We start from the raw sequence: 18,439 nt of genomic DNA, 5'->3' as shown, positions 1-18,439 counted from the left end.
CCATTGGTCCACATAGACTCACATTTCACTCGGGTTCACTTGTTGAACTGACAAACACGTTTCTGGACTCTGATACACTCATGACCATTGTGAGGCATAACCCCAGTACCTCACTATATTTACATAGTGTACACATAGACATTCTTGGCAAGCCTTCTTTGTGTGTGTGTGTGTGTGTGTGTGTGTTAATTTAATCTAATGGAGACTTCTTGCTTTGGAAGCTGACATGATGGAAAAGATGAATGGACTGCCCAGCAGAAAGCGACAGGGAACTCTCATATTTACACACACATTGCTGCATGCCCTTCCCAACAAGCACACAGTCACATGCGCAGGCATTCCATTACACACAGATGTGTTCGCTTGTAACAGCCTCGTCTCCTCTTTGTTTCCCTCTCAGCAGATTACAGCTGGTTCTTTCTCATTAACTGGCCAATCAGTCGTTTATAGCAAAGTGCTTTTGATAAACACTGATTTCCTTCTCCATCCAGATGGAACAGTCCACCTGCTTCAGCCCCCCCCCTACAACCACCACCCGTGGTCTGTTCTACATGTTACCATGCCAACAGGGACCTGAGCCCCTCAGGATGCTGCAGATCAGCTTTTTCTCAGTTACAGATGTGCACACACAACCTGAGCTTGATTAAGAGGACTGTGTCTTTAAGTTGTGTTACTGTCTTTTGACTCTTTTAAATCACTTGGATGAATATAATATGTACTCTGTGTGTGGCTATATTAAGGTTACATGGCTATGAATAAAAAGTGACCTGTCTCTATTTCTTTTTGATTCTTTCACACTCAAAAACATGCAAACATCCAAGAAACCCACATTGGAGGGATAAAGAAGAAGAAGCCTTGAATTAAACACAATATTTCTGGATTCGACCAAACTGCTGCTGCATTTAAGATTTTTGTGTGTGTGTCAGGCCACAGTCTGAGGTTGGTTTCACTGATTCTATGTTTTGTATGTTTTACTTATTGTCTCCCATTTAAACTTCTATTGTCACATGACGATAAAAGTTTAAATGGGAGCTTCTGCAGGTGTGAGGATTTTTTCCTTAGTTTTTCATTGTTAAACCTTCCATGATCCAGCACCCTGCACCTAACTCTTTTTGGATGTGCATAAACTTAACTTAATAAACTTATTGTTAAATAGCCATGAAAAGATGAAATACAACATGGTGGTCTCTCTCTGTCTTGACTACACATTTATCCTGCTAAGGTTGTGTGGTTGATTCAGAATGCCTTAGTGCACATTTGTCATCTTAATGAAAGAACATGTCATCATGCAACATCAGTGCAACATTGCACTCCATGTGTTTTTGTTGTTGTTGTTTGTTTGTTTTCATTTTGGGTAAATAACATAACATACAGGTAGCTGATTCATCTTTCATCCAATCATTGCATGATGGATGGAGTTGACTACCTGGCTAGTGTGGCATTCAGGACTTAACCACTTGAGCAGAAGTTGGAGATAAAAAGGTTTGGGAACACATCAATTTGCGTATTTAATCATTTCTCAAGAGGGAAAAGATAAAACTAGGTCATTCAACCAGTGGTTTAAGAAGAAACCTTGGTTAAACAGGAAGTCATCAAAAAGGTGCTTGGTTAGTAATTTATTTTTAAACTAAATGGAATTGATAATGTTGTTTACATAATGTTTGAATTATAATGGGATTTGTGTAATGCACAGCTGGTTATGTCAGGAACACAACATCACAGAGCTGTTTGCCTGTCTGTGGGGCTGAAATGGCTGTTTGGCTGTGGTATATTGTGTGTGGTGAATTTGTATATTAATTGCTGTTTATTTGGTGTGCATTATTCATGCCATGAGCTGTGCATTGTGTTGTTAGTGATGTCACCTTACAGTTTTGACCTCGAGCATTTGATATAGTGAGATCTTAAACACGGCCGTTTGGTGGTACTATTAATATATGTCGTCAGACTTATTATTCAGCTGCAATTTTGTCCTCGCCTGTTTGTTGTCAGGTGCTGTGGTCCCCTCTCTCACTTTCAATTATCAGTTATTTAATTATTATATTTCTGAATTGTATTATAAGATTTCTTGCATGACCAAACCAGAATTTCCCTGCCAAATCGCCACTGATGAGTGTTTTGAGCTCAACCTAAGTCTGTCCAGCTGCACCCTCGTTTTCATGCAAATGAAAATTGACCTCTCTCTCCATGTGACAACTAGTACATACATAGGCTACACAATGGCATACTGTGGGACTGTGCAGCAGAGTCATCATGTCAAACTATTTATTTCTTTGGTTGAACTTTGTCATAAAAGGTGCTCACACGTATATCACACGTGGACGTTTCCGGCTCAAAAGTAAGCTATTTTAGTGGAAGCTGTGAGTATCTTTGCGACTTTGCTGCCATCTCGCGTTCATGGCTCAGACCCGAGTTGACTTTAAGTGTGTGGCGTGGCCGCGGGGTTTGATGGGAGTTGGAGTCAGACTGGATCCATTACTTCCTGCTTTTACGAGGAAGACCAAGAAATTTCGGTCAATAACGAAGAAGTTGTTCAGCTTACGAACATCAACACCCCAGAAGGACAGAAGTGCTCGCAGAGACGGGGTAAGAGTCTATATTTATGATTAATTCAGTCAGTTCACGAGCACTTAGCTCATTTTAAACAAGAAAGAGCGAAGTTTTGTCAACCAAACAATCGCCCAACTAGTGTAAGATACGCTCGGCTTGTCATGCGTACATATGCTCCAAACCTGCCTTTATTTGTAGTTTAATAGAAGATTATGATTAGTGACTTTATTGAAATACACGTACATTTATTCTTAAATATGTAAATGATGTTATGCTGGTGTCAAAGTCGCCGGTAAAGCAGCTAAAGTGTTAAAGCTCAGTCAGCATTGATTTAAGCTACCTGCGTCTGGTATTGATTTCCCACCCTGTCACCAAAATAGCACAATGTGTTCATTAGTAAATAAATGCAAAACTATGTCCTCACTTCCAGTTTCTAAAATAGTTAGATCGTTAGTTTCTGAAACTTTTTGACTCATTGATTCGTTTGAAATTAATGAATTATTATGATTTTTATTTCGGGTTGTTGTTGTTAAAAATAAATAAATAAGCAAGCCTCTAAAGACGAGGTATTTAATTACTGGATCAATCCACTGTTCAGTAACAAGGCTTATCAGTAGAAATGTGTTTATTTTGTATTAGTCAAATACTAAAATGTAATGTAATGACATTACATTTTCATAGCAAAAGGCCTGTAAACTGGTATTTGAAGGAAAAGGCAGGAGTCCCCAGGATAAAATCCCATTCTGCTCCTGCTAGACATAAATTCCAGGACTGAATAGTTTTGTTCTGTCCTTAAATATATAGGCATAATGAGGAAGTATAGCCTGAAAGGGCTCTTTCTGTCCTTAACATGGTAGCCTATGAGTAGCATGAATTCTTAGGGAAGTTGTAAACACATTTTCCTGTGTGAGTTTCTGCTCGTTGTCTGTCTGACACAACAGTCTCAGTCTCTGAGTCTCGGTCTGCCCACACACACTCAATGACAATGAAGTAGAAATTATGCTACTATGACGACGTGATTTCTATTAGGGATGCAACAATTCAGTTAGCCTGCGGTTCAATCAATATGCACCTTGATACTTTTGGTCACAGTTTTTGACTTTCTGTCTTTCTGCCAGCGTGAGCCATCTGAGTGATTCGTTTGATATTACATTAAATGGCGCCCCAGTCAAAACATACATGTTGCCCTCTCCTCCAGAGACCCTGCTGCCTTCATTGTTCATACTTCTTTTTGTCTTTTTATCAGATGTCCGTGATGGAGAATGCGATAGTCCGTCCAGTGACTGGAGTGGCCTGGACGTCCAACACCAGCACCTGCCCCAAAGACTTCATCCTGGTACGATATGTGGCTTACAGAGTCTATAATATGTTTACTGTAGAGGTAGTCAGGGATACTTATTAATGAGTGACTGGACCATCCAGATACTGATGTCAGCCACTTGGTAAGTCAGGTAATCTCAGTTTCACTAATTGTTAGACTAGTAGGACCTTAGTAGACCTGCTAGCCACCAAGCAGAAGCCTCCTACGTTTTATAATTGTGACTGTGCAAACATACAGTTAACGACTGTGAGCAGAGAGGGAGGAATAAATCTATATGAAAACTGGAGAAGACACACTAGAAATCTTTCTGTGAATGGACCACCATATTGCTATTGTTTGTCTAACCTGGCACCGATAACATAGGAAGTTGGGGCTTGGCAAAGGGGACGAGTCCTCTGGTGGGATGTCAACATACCAGTCATAAATACTTACTTACTTAGTACTTAGTAAATCGTTTTTTTTTTGTTGTTGTTGTTGTGTTTTGGCAACAAAATTAAGTTAAACTCGTGAAAGGAATAAGAGAAAAAACAAGGGTGTGGATACTTTTATAGGCACTAATTATTTGTCATGTTTTACTCAGCAGTGACCACAAACAGTTTGACAGTTTTAGAGCTGTCTTTGAGTAAGTCTTCTTTGGCTTCGGCTAAGCCATAATCACCAGTCTTTGCTTAAAGAGTAAATGCTTTTGATTCATTCCTATAACCTGTAGTAAGTTACGACGGGAGTATTTGAATTTGTAGATCAGCAACATTTGTATCAATCTTCTCGTTGCCAACAGAAGAGCAATTTGTGCCTTGCTGTAAACTCATATCTCTGAAGGATATGTAAATGTCTATATACTGCTGGCCTGCTGAGGGCTGAATGCAGTACCCTTGAGTTGTGTCCTACTAAAGAGTCACTCAGTTAATTAGGAGAATACTTATTTTCTGCTCAAGTTACAAGCCCACATTTCAAACCACCACTAATGTCAACGTGTCTCGTTGTGCCTCAGCTTGCCATGTTGCGTGCCTATTTTTATCATAATCAGACATATTTGCGATGCAATAGTCAGTTTATCTTACAGTACAATCTTGTTTTCTGCAGATCAGCATCACAGAAGATGGAACGGCAGCAAACTTTACACGCAGCTTCGCGATGAAGGCTGGATATTACCTCTGTTACTGCAAGGTAGCAAGCCAAAGGGACAGCTGCAAAATTTCTTGAATTATCATGCCGTGTTTTCTCTCACCCGCCCTTTGTCCTCTGCACTCCCGCCTCCTGTGCCTCTATAGGACCTGGCTGGAGGAATGGTTGTGACTGACATTCAGATTATTTCAGACAAGGACTCCATCCCTCACGGTTACTGCTTTATCCCGGAGCACCTTGAACCGAGTGAGCCCATGCACACACATTCACAGGTTCCACAGACTTTACACGGATTTCACAGACTGCATTGTCCTGACTGCCGTTCTCCATGTGTGTTCAGAAGCCACTGTTTCGAAGAAAAAACGCGTGTGCGTGCGCGTCGCTCCAGTGGGCAGCGTGGACACAGCTGTGTTGGACATCAAACTGACAGCCAAAAGCAAAATGATGCTGCAGCATTACACATACGTCGGGTTGGTAGCATTCATATATAAAAACACGTGTCTCACGCTTAGGATTGCTTGTACAGTTTTTAATTCCTCACTAAACCCTTCCCCAGAGACATCAATGGCTATGTGCTGTGGTGCAGAAAGGGGCATTTTACCAGCCCCACGCCACAAGCCAAGCCCCGCCGTGTCAGCCTGGACATGCGCACACTGTCTCTGGAGCAGCCGTCTGCTCCTCTGCCCCTCAGACCCAGGTACGACACTATGTATAATGTCGTCATTATCATTATTGTCAGAAAAACCCAAGTAAAATGCATTGATTTTACAACTCTTTGTCACGTTTTGTAGGCTGTAGATGTTTTACGCTTGAATTATTTGTTTCCACAGCAACCCTCCTCCAGTCCCACCAGTGCCAAATAGCAGACTGAGCAATAGACGCTGCAACCTCCACACCAAGGACACTACTGACAACAGCATCCAGGGAATAACAGGTACTCCTCACCCCCAGCACTGGAACATGATTATTGATGTGTTACCATGTCTCACTTTTCTTACCATATTCACTCACTGCAGCTCTAGATGGAGTTCCCTTTAGCCTGCACCCGAAATATGATTTCCAGGCAAATGAGACGGTACGTTTCCGGTGTTACATCTCTCATTTTCACTCCAAGTCTATAATCTAAACATGTGTTTATATAACACTCTTTCCCAGGCTCCTCAGCTCAACTCTCAACTAAACAATATTCGTATAAAGTCTCTCCAAGACATTGAGAATGAGGTAGGCTCCCATCCAGTCCTTAACTTAAGCCATGTCATCCTTACTCCAAATTAAGTACATCAATTGAGAATATATTCGCTTTTTTTTTTTGTTGTTTTTAGTACAACTACACCTTTGTTGTGGAGGAATCTGCTGCCAAGAGGACCAGACCATCTGTATCAACAGGAGGTGCCACACCAGCTCAATGACCTCTACACCTCTACACTTATCTGTTTCTGTTATTTAAATCTGTCCAAAGGGGAAACACCTCAGGTTCGGATGAAGGACAATCATTTACATTTAGGGTTATATTGTGAAGCTTTAAAACAATACAGGTGGAAAGAATGTATTATAACTAGGCCCATTAAAAGCTGGACAGTCTGTTCTGTTCTCATGATTTCCAACCTCTAGCGTACAAAGTTTTAATTGGTCAAAGAAAACACTCATTTGAATTAGAGTCCCCGTGTAACATGTCTTTAAAGTTGTTACGGGGTTTATTATACAATGAAGCTAAGCCTGGTGTCTCTGCTTTTACCTTAATTTAAACTTAATTTTGAGTACTTCTATGCTAAAAATAAAGATGCACTTTGTGATTGAAGATATGCCCTCCCTGCCTTGGTATGTTTCCTGATATTTTTGACTGTTACTCATCTTTGATTTTTCGTATCTATAAGGATTTCTCATACCGAACTGTAATAGTAGACCAAATAGTCTGATGCATTTTGCTAACTCAGTAGATACACTAACATATCTAAATGTAAAATATAGTGCATTAGACATTTGAAGATGATCCTAGTAATGGTTTGTATTATTCCAACCAAAAAAAATAATTTATATTATTTGAAGGTGAGTCAAGGGAAGTTGTATATTCCTTTGTTTGTTGTGGGAGAGTTTTTTTTTATTATTTTTTTTAAATGAGGCTGAATAATCATCAAACATTGATGTCATCAGTGTCCTGTAGTTTCTATCGTCTTTATAACAATTACTGCACAGAAAAAGTAAAAACCTAAAGAAAAAGTTGTTGTGGATGTGATGTTTTTATGTTTTGTGTCAACTTACTCATTTTCATAGTGGCCAGAGCACCTTGTGGCATGTAAGGTACATCAAGGAGAAGAAAGTAGCCATGTTAATTTTAACTTGTTACAAAGGTTATATTAGTTAGTTTTATGTAATTCAAACTAATTCATTCTCAGTCATTCTGATAATGTTATGAAAACCAAGTTCCAGCTTTTCTGGTTCAATACCGCCACCTGCTGTTACCTGGAATATTTATAGTTATAAGTTATATCATTTATATCAGTTATATTCATTTCTTTGTGTCATTTGTGAGTGAATTAACAGAGATGATCTGGATAATAATATACAGGTAATTTTATACAATATTTCTTTCAAGATTGACATTGGGTTTGTTACAACTTCCTCAATATGTAGATAAAAAGATACAGAGATGTGAAATATTGTTTCTCCTATAACTGCAACTACTGCACTACTCTATCTGCTACACTACAACAAAAAGATTCTCTAAACAGAAGATAAACAAAATCTACAAGTGGAACGTTTAACTATTCAGTTAATATTTACTGCTATTAATATCTACAACTGTACATAAAACTGTACACTGTTGTTGATATTTCCAACTACATAGGATAGCTGTAAGCACAACAGATGCCTATGCAATGAATGAATGCTACCGATAGAACTGTTAAAAGACTAACTGGAGTGAACATCACTATTGACATACATACAAACTGAGCATTATTTTTTATTAGAATGGGTAATGACGACAATGCTCAAGATTTCAAACTAATGCATTAAATTGATTATTTTACCTTAAAAAAAATTAACAAAGGAACGCATTTTTTATTTCTACTAATTATATTATCACAACAACTAACCAATGAAGTTAGAAGGTCCCTTGAGGCCCCTGAGGATGTGGGGCCCCGGGGCATTTTTCAAGTAGGAATTGATTAAGCAATTTATAAATTATTTAACTGGTCATTCACAGTGACATTATTTGACTTTTAAGAAAAAAATACCACACCTATTCCAAGCAATCTTCATTTAATCATGTTGTAGTGTATTTGTATTAAAATGTAATGGTTGTTTTAATGTCACTGGAAACTGAGAATTTTTCTAGAAAAAATAAAATTCATTAAAATTATAATTAAGGGAATAAATGACAGTTAAAATAGTATTTTCTTACAGTGCGTAATCGTATCTGTTATTATACTTTTAAAACATGACACAAACAGCTGTAGGTTCAGCTGAACTGTGCTTTTGGTGCCACATTTTAGCTTCCTGTAATAGTATTTCAGCGATTCCTTATCTATTAATTACTTATCGTTTATCCTTGCCGATCCCTTCATGTCGTTGATCGCTGTGTATGATAGCTAGTGTAGTTATCTGTGTGTTGTCCAGTGGCAGGCGGCAGACACACGGTGACTCTGGCTGGTCTGTTGTTTGTTCTGCTTTCCGGAAAACGAGCTCTGATTCCAACCAGCTGTTTCCCGCCTCACACAGATCAGCTGCACACACACACTCGTAGTAGGCGGAGGCAAGAAGCCACACACACACTGGAGGGAACCCCATCAGCTGTGGAAAGCAACACAGCTTGAATTTACTTTTTATTTTTCCAGCGCTCTTCTTCAGGCTAACCCGCTTTTGAAGTGGTATTTTAGACATGCGCCAGTGAGGAGTACGACCAGAAGTCTGAGTCTAAACAAGCCTTATTCTCTTTTAACGAGGAGAAGCGGTGGAGGGAAACGAAAACAGAAAATACGGACTACAGAAGGTGGCTTTGAAAGCATGGAATATTTCATGATGCCGACAGAGAAGATACCGTCCTTACAGCAGTTTAAGAAGACGGAGAAGGATGTTATCGGGGGTCTTTGCAGGTGTGTACCGTGAGCCGTCTATTTTGTGTTGTCGATAAGAAACGGCGCCCACAAATAATCCTTCATGTGGCCGTAGCGTGGTGTGTGTGTGTGTGCGTGATGCAGTCTGACTTCGTGTAGCGTGCTAGCTGCTAGCCTCGCTGCCATGTCTTGGCAACAGGAGCGTGGTTGTGGGAATTAGCTGCCTGCTGCGCCAGTTTGTTGCTGAAATGTGGCGAACGCACACGAGCTCTGTCCGCTCGAGTCGCCCCACGCGTCGTGCCGATTCTTTGTCATAGCGCGAAGGGCACGTTTGTGGCAGTTTGGTTCAGAAACATGTTAGTCGATACATTCGCGTCCGGATGAACACCAACCACGTGGTAGTTAACGTGTTCGCCGCCACCACACACAAAATCACACGTTTGCAACGGCATACTTTCATACAACAATTTTTGCTGCCGCGGAATCGCTTGTAAATGCGATTGCCTCGTGCGTGTGGTGCGTTTTGGACAGAAAGACTGCGTTACGGTCACAGTATGTGTGCATTTAAATTGTGCTCCGCGGAGCAGCCATCGCTGTGTCGTGTGCTAAAATTAGCTTAGCTTGGCTAGCTGGTTAGCGTCACTGCGCACTCGTTTTGTGTCTGCTTTGAATGTGGACGTGTGTCTTTTAGCTCATTTGTAGTCGGTTGTATAAGGGAAATACGTCGTCTAGCGCGTCTTGTGGTTGGTAGGGCGGCTGTATGAACCACACTCGGTATCCAACAACATGCTAGCTCAGTGCTGGTGGTTGAAAGCATTGTTCTCGTGGTGCCAGGGGGCCTGCTGCTCGCGGAGTCCCATTTCACTGCTGCTAACGCGCCCCCCGGCGGCCATGTTGGAGGTCGGCAGCGCCTTGCAGCTGACAACAGCTGGTCTCATTTCTGAGCTGCACATCTCGACGCGTTTCTGCATGGGACAGGGGCGCCTCTAGGCTTAGAGCTTTAGGGGGGGCTTTAATGTAAGGCTACTGTGTCGCAAAGCTATCATTTGGTTAAAAAAAAATTAAGAAATGAAATTGAAGGCCAGTACCAAGAGATGGAGGAATGGCTTCTTTGCAAGAGCCATCTTCACAGTGAACAACACAACAATAAAGAAATAACAATATAAATAATTCTCACAACAATGTGCAATAAATCCCCGTGACGTGTAATAACATTGACTCTTACTATTTGTGAATGGGATCGTCAAGACATGTTAGTTTGGTATTTTTTGTTTCCTTTGTCTTTTTATTTCGTCTATTCCTGTACTTCTACGGCACTTAGGGGGACCTCAGGTCACCTTGATTTCATTGTACGTGTACAATGACAATCAAGACTATTCTATACTATTTAAATAACGTATTGCTTCAGAGCTGCATACTGCAGTTTCAGTTTTGCAGTAGGAGAATAACAAACTTAAAGATATGAAGGTCAGTACAGGTGGGCAACCCTGCCTAAGAGACCACATCATTCTATCCTTCTTTTTTAGTTGTCTTTTGAACATATTACTATGGACGGCCTAAGTGGTCATGCATTCATACATATTATTTTCTCTGGTTTCCCGCAATAACAAGTTAATTTCCTGTTTACTCTTGAGTTATTTATCTCATCATATGTTTAAACCACATACTTTCTATTATTGTGCTGATATTTTTGTCAACTTATCATAAACAAAAAAACAAAAACATTTTTTAAATTCTTATCTTTAGGGGAGCACCCTTAAAAATGGGCTGGACAGTTCTTTGTTGTTTCAGCATGTTGTTTATGTTGACGCTGAACAAAACCCTTACTTCTAGGAATATAAATATAATATCAAACATTCTATTACATCCAGTATAAAGTTATATGTAATAAGCTTTGGTTAGTTGATGATGACCTTATTTTAAATTATGGTTGAACAGTTTAATCCTAAAACTATTCTTGGGTGGACTAGTGAACTAACAGTGCACTAGTCCACCATGTAACAGTCCTGCACCAAACCCCCCTCCATAACAAGCTCAGTTTGTGCTTAAACGCTGTCAGAAAGTTGGTGATTCAACCGTCTGATCGCTTTGGAACGATCGAAAACGCAGTAGAGCGGCTGCACACACTCGTCTTTAGTAGAAACGAACTGTTTAGAGGGAACTAGCTGTGTTTTGTGCCGACCTTTCATCTCTCAAGATCTGGTTCTTCAGGCATGTTGTGTGGTCATCTTCAACCTTAATGGTTCACATATTTCTCCCACTGAGTAAATACGACAGTGACAAGGTTTTGCCATCCAGCCTCATGGGGTGAAGGTGCTAGAGGGGGCACTGAGTTCATCCAAACTTGACAACCTCCATCCTGGTAGAGTGAGGAATGTAAAGAGGTCGGGGCTGACACCCTGTTAAGTTCTAGGTCGTGGCCTTCAAGCGTCATCTTCAAATTGCAGCCATTTCAAGTTTTTCTTTTTAAATTGCGTTTTTCAAACGTATTCCTTCATATACTGCAGTTCCAGTTTTGTCCAATCTCTCTTGTAGCTGTTTTTCTATAACAATGATAACCTGTTAAAATAAACCCTGTGTATAAAATACCTCTCTTTGAACCAGAATCTGCAGCAAAAGTCAGTTTTATCTTTCTCATTGGATCAAGTGACTTCATGGAGACGGTAATGATCATCTCCCTTCGTTGGTTTTTGTCCTTCAGCCTGGCCAACATCCCCCTCAGCCCGGAGACAGCCCAGGACCAGGAGAGACGAATCCGCCGTGAAATCGCCAACAGCAACGAGCGCCGGCGTATGCAGAGCATCAATGCAGGATTCCAGTCACTCAAAACACTCCTGCCGCACACAGATGGAGAGAAGCTCAGCAAGGTGCTGCAAGCGTGCATGCTTAGTAGACAAATACAGATCAAATGAAATTTCATTATCCACCCCAGCACTGTTCCTGAATTCACCCTTTTCGCTTTCATCCCTGTTAGGCGGCCATCTTGCAGCAGACAGCAGACTACATCTTCACCTTGGAGCAGGAGAAGACACAGCTCCTGGCACAGAACAACCAGCTCAAGCGCTTTATCCAGGTATGAGTTCAAATCAATTTATAGTGAGCCTGTCATGTTTACTTTGCCCGGTTTAACTGTGTGAGTATGAGGCAAGATACACAGAGGTGTGTTTAATGTGTTTCATTCACTTAACAAGAGGAGACTTCAACGATAAGGACTCCCTTCTTGGATTGTTGGTTTCCCAGAAGTTTCTCAGTTTTTTTTTTTTTCCACAAAGATACAGACCCACCAAATTACCTTCAGTGAATGCCAGTTGGGACCAAAAAGTTGCACTTGAACAACCCACAATAGCTACAGCCAGTGGTCAGCAGTCATATCAGTTATATATTATACAAGGAGGGACACTAGGAAGAGCTGCAAATCTTCATATTGTGTTGGCCTCTTCTGAATCATACGCATCAGTCGGTGATCATGATCTCAGCGATCTCTCCGACTGCTTAGATCCATCAACTATAAAACATGCTGAATCAGCTGAAAAGCTGGCGCCAATTATCCATCTAGCGGTTGGATAATTCTGATGGTCCAAATCTCCCTGGTAAAGAGACAGGTTGATTAATATTGCAGGTTTATACTTATTTAGGCCAGTTTTTCTGTCCTACTCAGCCAAACTTTGCATAAGTTAATAAATCCTTGTCATTTTGGGCTTTTAACAAGCATTCACTGTACATCAGTGTTAAAAAAAACATTTACCTGCAGCAAAAGCCTTTTGAATTTACCATCTTATATAATCCAAGGTCAGTGGGGAAGGCTGTTGGCTATTAAAAGTGAAGCCCAGTTGAATGTCTGCTGTTCAACAGCACCTGGTGTTGTGTGAGATGCTGTGATACGGCTTTTTGATGAGGCTGAGTGTGTCAACTCTACCATAAGGACATTAATTATCTGTGTATTTATCATTACATCCAAACTCTACTTTCACGTTTGGCATCATTCATATACAGCAGCTTTATTTAGTCATGCTGTGTTAATCCTGCTGTTAGTTCACCTGGAGTTTTTTTTCTACCTCGCCTCCCTGGTCCTTTGTTCAGTCTAGTGTCATGTTGTTTTATATGGACAGGGGAGGTTTGTGAGTTTTTATATGGAGTGTTTGTACTGTTTTATATTAAGCTTTGCCTTGTTTTGTGGTATTACAGGAGTTTAGCGGCTCCTCACCTAAAAGGAGGCGAGCAGAGGAGAAGGATGAAGGGATCGGTTCTCCAGACACACTGGAGGAGGAGAAAGTTGAAGAGCTGAGGAGAGAGATGTTGGAGCTTCGGCAGCAACTGGACAAGGAGCGTTCGGCTCGTATGCAGCTGGAGGAGCAGGTGAGGTGAAGGCGGGAGGTCGGAGTCCACAGTCCTGTTCGGACTTGGTGATAATGTGCATCCCAAGTGACTGGATCACAAGTATCCCAACATCAGCTGGGGTTTAGTATTATACTGTGTGTAGAATAGATTTCTGGTTTGTACGTTATACAGATTTTGGGACAAACGTTTTAACTCATACACTGAAAGCACATATGGTCTTATTTATTTATTTCCACCCAAGCTCAGATTATACCTTGAACCCTGAAAGTTTTATTCACACTGTTGTCACACAGCTCCACTGTTTTTAGGAGTAGAAAGGACTAGAAAAAATTCTAGTAAAAAAAGGAAATAAAGACCCCAGTCATTATTGAGAACACATGCAACTTAACTCCACATGTCTGCTTTACATACATCAACATGATCACATTCAGGCCAATAGAGGCTCTTTGTTTTTTTTTTGTTGTTTTTTTAAATGAATAAATGAAGAAAGACTTTAACTCGCGCACAATATATCAGTCAAAGGGCCCAACAATGTGGTCAGGGTGCATCGTGATCTTACTAATAAAACAACCTCTCAAGACAGATTGAGGATGCATTTGAGTGTGTGCACTTTAAGCTGGTCCCTTGCAATTGGATCAATCAAAACAGGTGTTAATACCAGGTCTGAACAGGACCAGAGTTTGTCCACCACTGTAAGGTGAACATTGTTTCGTGTTCAGGTGTTTGATGATCAGAATACCCAGAGCAGCTTTTACCATTTTGACTTATTGTATTGTGAGTCATCTATCAGACGTGGGAGACGGTTAACATGTGGTGCAGACAGCTGTACCAAAACAACAGGCACTTCTTGATGAACACACCCTGGATCTACCTGAACAGCAGGTTCAGACAAAAGCAATTGAACAGGTGGTGAAGGCAAACACAAACACGTAGTTAGATTGCAAAGTAAACATCAGGGGTGTACAGGGGTCAGCTATTTTCAAGGAAAGGATAAAAGTGAGCCTGGCAGTTTTTTGCGGTGTTTCTGGCCTTTTAATGAAACACACTGGTGCTGTACGATAGCAGTGTGTCATTCGTATTATTTAACATGAGTGTTGTGTTTGTAGGTGCGCTCTCTGGACACCCAGCTGCACCCAGAGCGTTTGAAGGTGATCACCCAGCAGGTGGAGGAGGAGCAGGCACTTATCCAGAGCCAGACGCTGCTAAGGCTACAGCAGATCCACGCCGCTGACAGGCAAACACACAGTCCACAGGTACACAAACTAAAAAGATGTTCGCCTGTGCTTTATTTTATTCCCAGTTTTGTACAAATAACCCCTGAAGTGACCTGTAAGTTCTGTGCAGCTTTGCAGCGCTGTCATTGTTCTCTCATTAATACTTTGTCTTTCCTCTAGGTGTTGGCTCCACCCACTCCCCCTGCCCCAACCCACCACCCCACCGTCATTGTCCCAGCTCCAACACTAACCCAGCCCCATCATGTCACTGTGGTGACCATGAGCCCGTCTGTCCACACCAGCACTGTGTCCACATCCAGACAGAACCTGGACACCATTGTGCAGGTTAGAGCTTGTTTTACTTCTGTCCAGAGAGACCACTCATAAGTACTGATGGTGCGACGTTACCATTTGTTAGTCGAGTCACAAAAGCATAACCGTTTCTGTCATTTCCTCTCAGGCCATTCAACACATTGAACGCACTCAGGAGAGGAGAGCCAGCGCAGAGGAGGAGCAGAGGCGAGCGGTCATCGTTAGCCCCGCCCACGTCACCATGGACACCGCCTGCTCAGACACAGACACGGACACAGAGGGAGAGGACTGCTCGATGAACTGATGCACCCCATGAACTCACACACAAAACACTTAAAATACCTTCTCACTGTAAGATTCCCTCCAGGAGCTTGACTACTTTTTACAAAAAAAAATTCTGTCTTTGGCATTATCCAAACTCCTAAATCCAGTGGTTAAGCTCTGTGTCGGTCGTGTACTGTAAAATCTCTGAATATTGAAAACATAGGATGGTCAGCATGCGGAGGAGGCCCTGTGGGATTTCTTGAGGCTGTTTTTCAATGTCAGAGCCGGTCTGTGGCTACTTGAAAACTTAAGGGTCTTCTCATGAAAAAAAAAAACTAAAAAAAAAAAAAAAAAGCTATCAGCATCGCTCCGCCCTTCATGTGTGTTTTAATGTGTGCAGTATCAAAGTTTCCCATCTTCACTGGCACACTGACAGTATTACTTGTGCTACAAAAGAATGGAGTCGGTCTAGTGGAGAGATGAATGTAACGACACAATAAGCAAGCAGCTCTTGATTCTGCAGAGTTGCAGATTCTTCCCCTTGTATTTTTTTTTTTTTTTTTGTATTTTAGTGCCACTGGCCGTGACCCAAACTTAAACTACACCTGAAGTCATTTCTAAATTTCAGAATTTGGGAAATATTCACTTAATTGCAGAGTTTAATTTGAGGATCCACGTTAAATGAAATGATTTACTTGAAAGAATGTTTCTGATGTCTAAATAAGCCCTTAAAAATAAGCTGTTGAACAATTTCCATTTTAAAAGTTTTGTTTGCATTTGTTTTGTGTGTCAGGGTTACTGAATGCTGAAGGTAAACATTTTTGTTTTATTGAGATTAACAAATTGGACGTTGGTCAGGTTTTTAGAGGGAACCGCGGAGATGACTTTCACTGAAGTCTGATTCCAGTTTTGAGCCAACTATCATCATTTATCATCTACTCATGAGAGTAGATGATCATTTTTTTTCAAGAACCAAATGTTGGTTCGTTGCGTGAAACCAGCTCATGATTATTCTCAAATATTTGAGTGAGTCAGACTTAAGTCACTGCATGTGAAAATGAATTTGGCTGATGCGAAAACCTGAAACAGATTTGGATGATTCACATGTTAATGTGGAATGAAGGCTTCCGGTTTTCCTCCAAAGACTTAAGTCTATCTTCTGGTCTTGGTTTGTTGATTTCGGTGACTATGCACTAGCGTTTTTTGGTATTTATGCAATTCCATCTTCAGTTCATTTGTTGGTGTCATTTATACATGAGGTGAAGTTCTCTATGCACCGTTGGTAGGTGTGTCCATTACACCTACAGTATATGTATGAAACTTGACATACTCGTATCAAAGAATGTAGACTCTACTTGCAAGGTGCTCTTTGTCAACCTGGTGCTCTGCTGTTGAGCAGTGAGCTGAGGCCAAAACCCTTCATGTAACTTCACAGCTGATCACGTTTCCTACGTGTGCCTGATTTTTCTTTTTCTCACAAATGTAATTTCTACTTTTGGAATTGCTCAGAGAGGAGCGAAGAATGGGGAGGGAGTGTCGTGGCGTTTGGACACACGTGCATAAATAAGCACGTGAACACCGTTTTCAAAATCTTTAGGAAGAGGATCTGAAAGATTGGCAGCTTTAGTTGGAGAACTAAACACATAATGCGACGTCGGTGTTTTCAACGCATCATAATGTGCTGCAGAAGCTCTCATGTAATCCCTCCACCTCTCTGTCTCCGTGTCTCTGAAATGCACCAAGTCTGTCCACCTCATGTTACGTTGCTTATATTTCTGCCGGGACTTAGACTGGAAACCCCTGCTCCGAGCCTCTCCTGTCACACTCGATTCGATACGCTGACTTGATGCTGTAAACATTCCTTTTATTTGGATTTGTATCTGTCTTTTGATCTCTTGTATGTTCGGTTGCCAACTGAATGCATATAACTAAATGGCTGTTTTCTCTCGTCTAAAGCAGGCTTTTGTTATGCCATTTTGTTTTGTTTTTTTTTTTCTTTTCTTTTCTTTTCATGAACACATGACTGATGCGTTCACTGACACTGTCTTGTGTGAGATGTGTGGACACTATTTGCTCGCCTGCATCAGTTTTAGTTAGACTAGTGTTTTTATGCCAAACATTGGGGGGGACTTTTCATATTATGTTATGTGAAGATTTGTTAATGGGTTTTCAGTGTTGTGCAGACCGATGTCAGGCCACAGCTGGAGTTTCAGCTGCAGTCTGTTGTTGGTCACCGCAACACTTCAGCCCCAGATGTTTCTGTATATTGTGTTGCAGCACTGCTGTCTTTTGGTGGAGATATTTGATATGAAGCACTTGCTGTTCTGTACTGCCTGAATCAACTACGAGGAACATACTTTTTTTTGCCATTTATTTTTCGTAAGCTCTTCGCTGTAATGCAATTCAACCTGTTTCTATGATCTTCTGCTCTTCTGTCTTTCATTTGTCTTTCTTGCCCTGCTTTCCATTTTTCAGTGACAAGCATTTTTTTTATATTTTGTGTGATTTTCTTTTTTTTTTTTTCATCAGTCCAGGTCGATGAGAATCTGTTATATTTTGTTTATAAAAAAAACTTGGGTAAACAGGCCTTTGTAAAGATGAAAAAAAAAATAAAATTTGTACTTTTTTAATACACTCCTTGTTTGGTTGAGTTTAATTATACGTGTGACACGTTCTATCCACCAGGTGGTGACAACGAGCAACTCGTCCAGAGCTTACTCCACTTAAAGACGTCTCCATTTAATTCCTTTGTAGTAATACACTTACTAGTCATCTTCCACTGTGTGAGGTATGTGCACTTTACAGAAAATAAAATTCTATGGCCTGAATGTTGATCTGAGTGCTGCAAAGAATGGCAAGAGTGATTAGAGGGTTTGTCTGAAAACCCATTCCAGTCAAAGTGCAGCAGATGAGAGGACGTTCCTCCAGGAACTGAATAAACCCTTCGGACCCAATGTACTTATAAAGAGATATAACAGAGTATGAGTTAGGGTGGTGGTAAACATTTGACTGATTAGTAGCATGATATATGCAAAAGTTGCAAAGATATGTGCGAAGCACTGACAGATTGTGAGTGTAGATTATGATATTATTGTGGTTGTGAGTGAGTGTGTCTATTTGTCTACGTTCGGTCCAGTTCCAGGGAGTTCAAGAGTCTGACGACTCTACATAGTCTGGTGGTGTGGACCTGAATTCCCATACATTTTCCCAGTCTCTAAGACTGTATTCATGCTCAAAATGGTGAAGCTTTTGATTTTTTCTTT

The 18,439-nt window shown here is 40.9% G+C and overlaps 2 protein-coding genes across 2 annotated transcripts; both read left to right on the top strand.

The window, feature by feature from the left end:
* The first annotated feature begins 2,455 nt into the window (after positions 1 to 2,455).
* On the top strand, positions 2,456 to 7,210 carry mvb12a (multivesicular body subunit 12A). Its single transcript, XM_047578602.1, has 10 exons — positions 2,456 to 2,583; positions 3,794 to 3,883; positions 4,952 to 5,035; positions 5,140 to 5,239; positions 5,334 to 5,463; positions 5,550 to 5,690; positions 5,824 to 5,927; positions 6,010 to 6,068; positions 6,149 to 6,214; positions 6,316 to 7,210. Exons 2-10 carry the CDS (start codon positions 3,794 to 3,796, stop codon positions 6,400 to 6,402), a joined length of 861 nt encoding a protein of 286 aa, XP_047434558.1. The 5' UTR covers positions 2,456 to 2,583; the 3' UTR covers positions 6,403 to 7,210.
* Positions 7,211 to 8,620: 1,410 nt separating this feature from the next.
* On the top strand, positions 8,621 to 17,699 carry LOC125004491 (transcription factor AP-4-like). Its single transcript, XM_047579117.1, has 7 exons — positions 8,621 to 9,087; positions 11,750 to 11,915; positions 12,023 to 12,121; positions 13,234 to 13,404; positions 14,493 to 14,639; positions 14,781 to 14,945; positions 15,061 to 17,699. Exons 1-7 carry the CDS (start codon positions 8,999 to 9,001, stop codon positions 15,214 to 15,216), a joined length of 993 nt encoding a protein of 330 aa, XP_047435073.1. The 5' UTR covers positions 8,621 to 8,998; the 3' UTR covers positions 15,217 to 17,699.
* Positions 17,700 to 18,439: the final 740 nt, after the last annotated feature.

The sequence above is a fragment of the Mugil cephalus genome, chromosome 2 (genome assembly GCF_022458985.1).
Source record: "Mugil cephalus isolate CIBA_MC_2020 chromosome 2, CIBA_Mcephalus_1.1, whole genome shotgun sequence".
NCBI lineage: Eukaryota > Metazoa > Chordata > Actinopteri > Mugiliformes > Mugilidae > Mugil > Mugil cephalus.
Note: the sequence above shows the minus strand (reverse complement) of the source record. Positions and strands in the feature narration are given on the sequence as shown.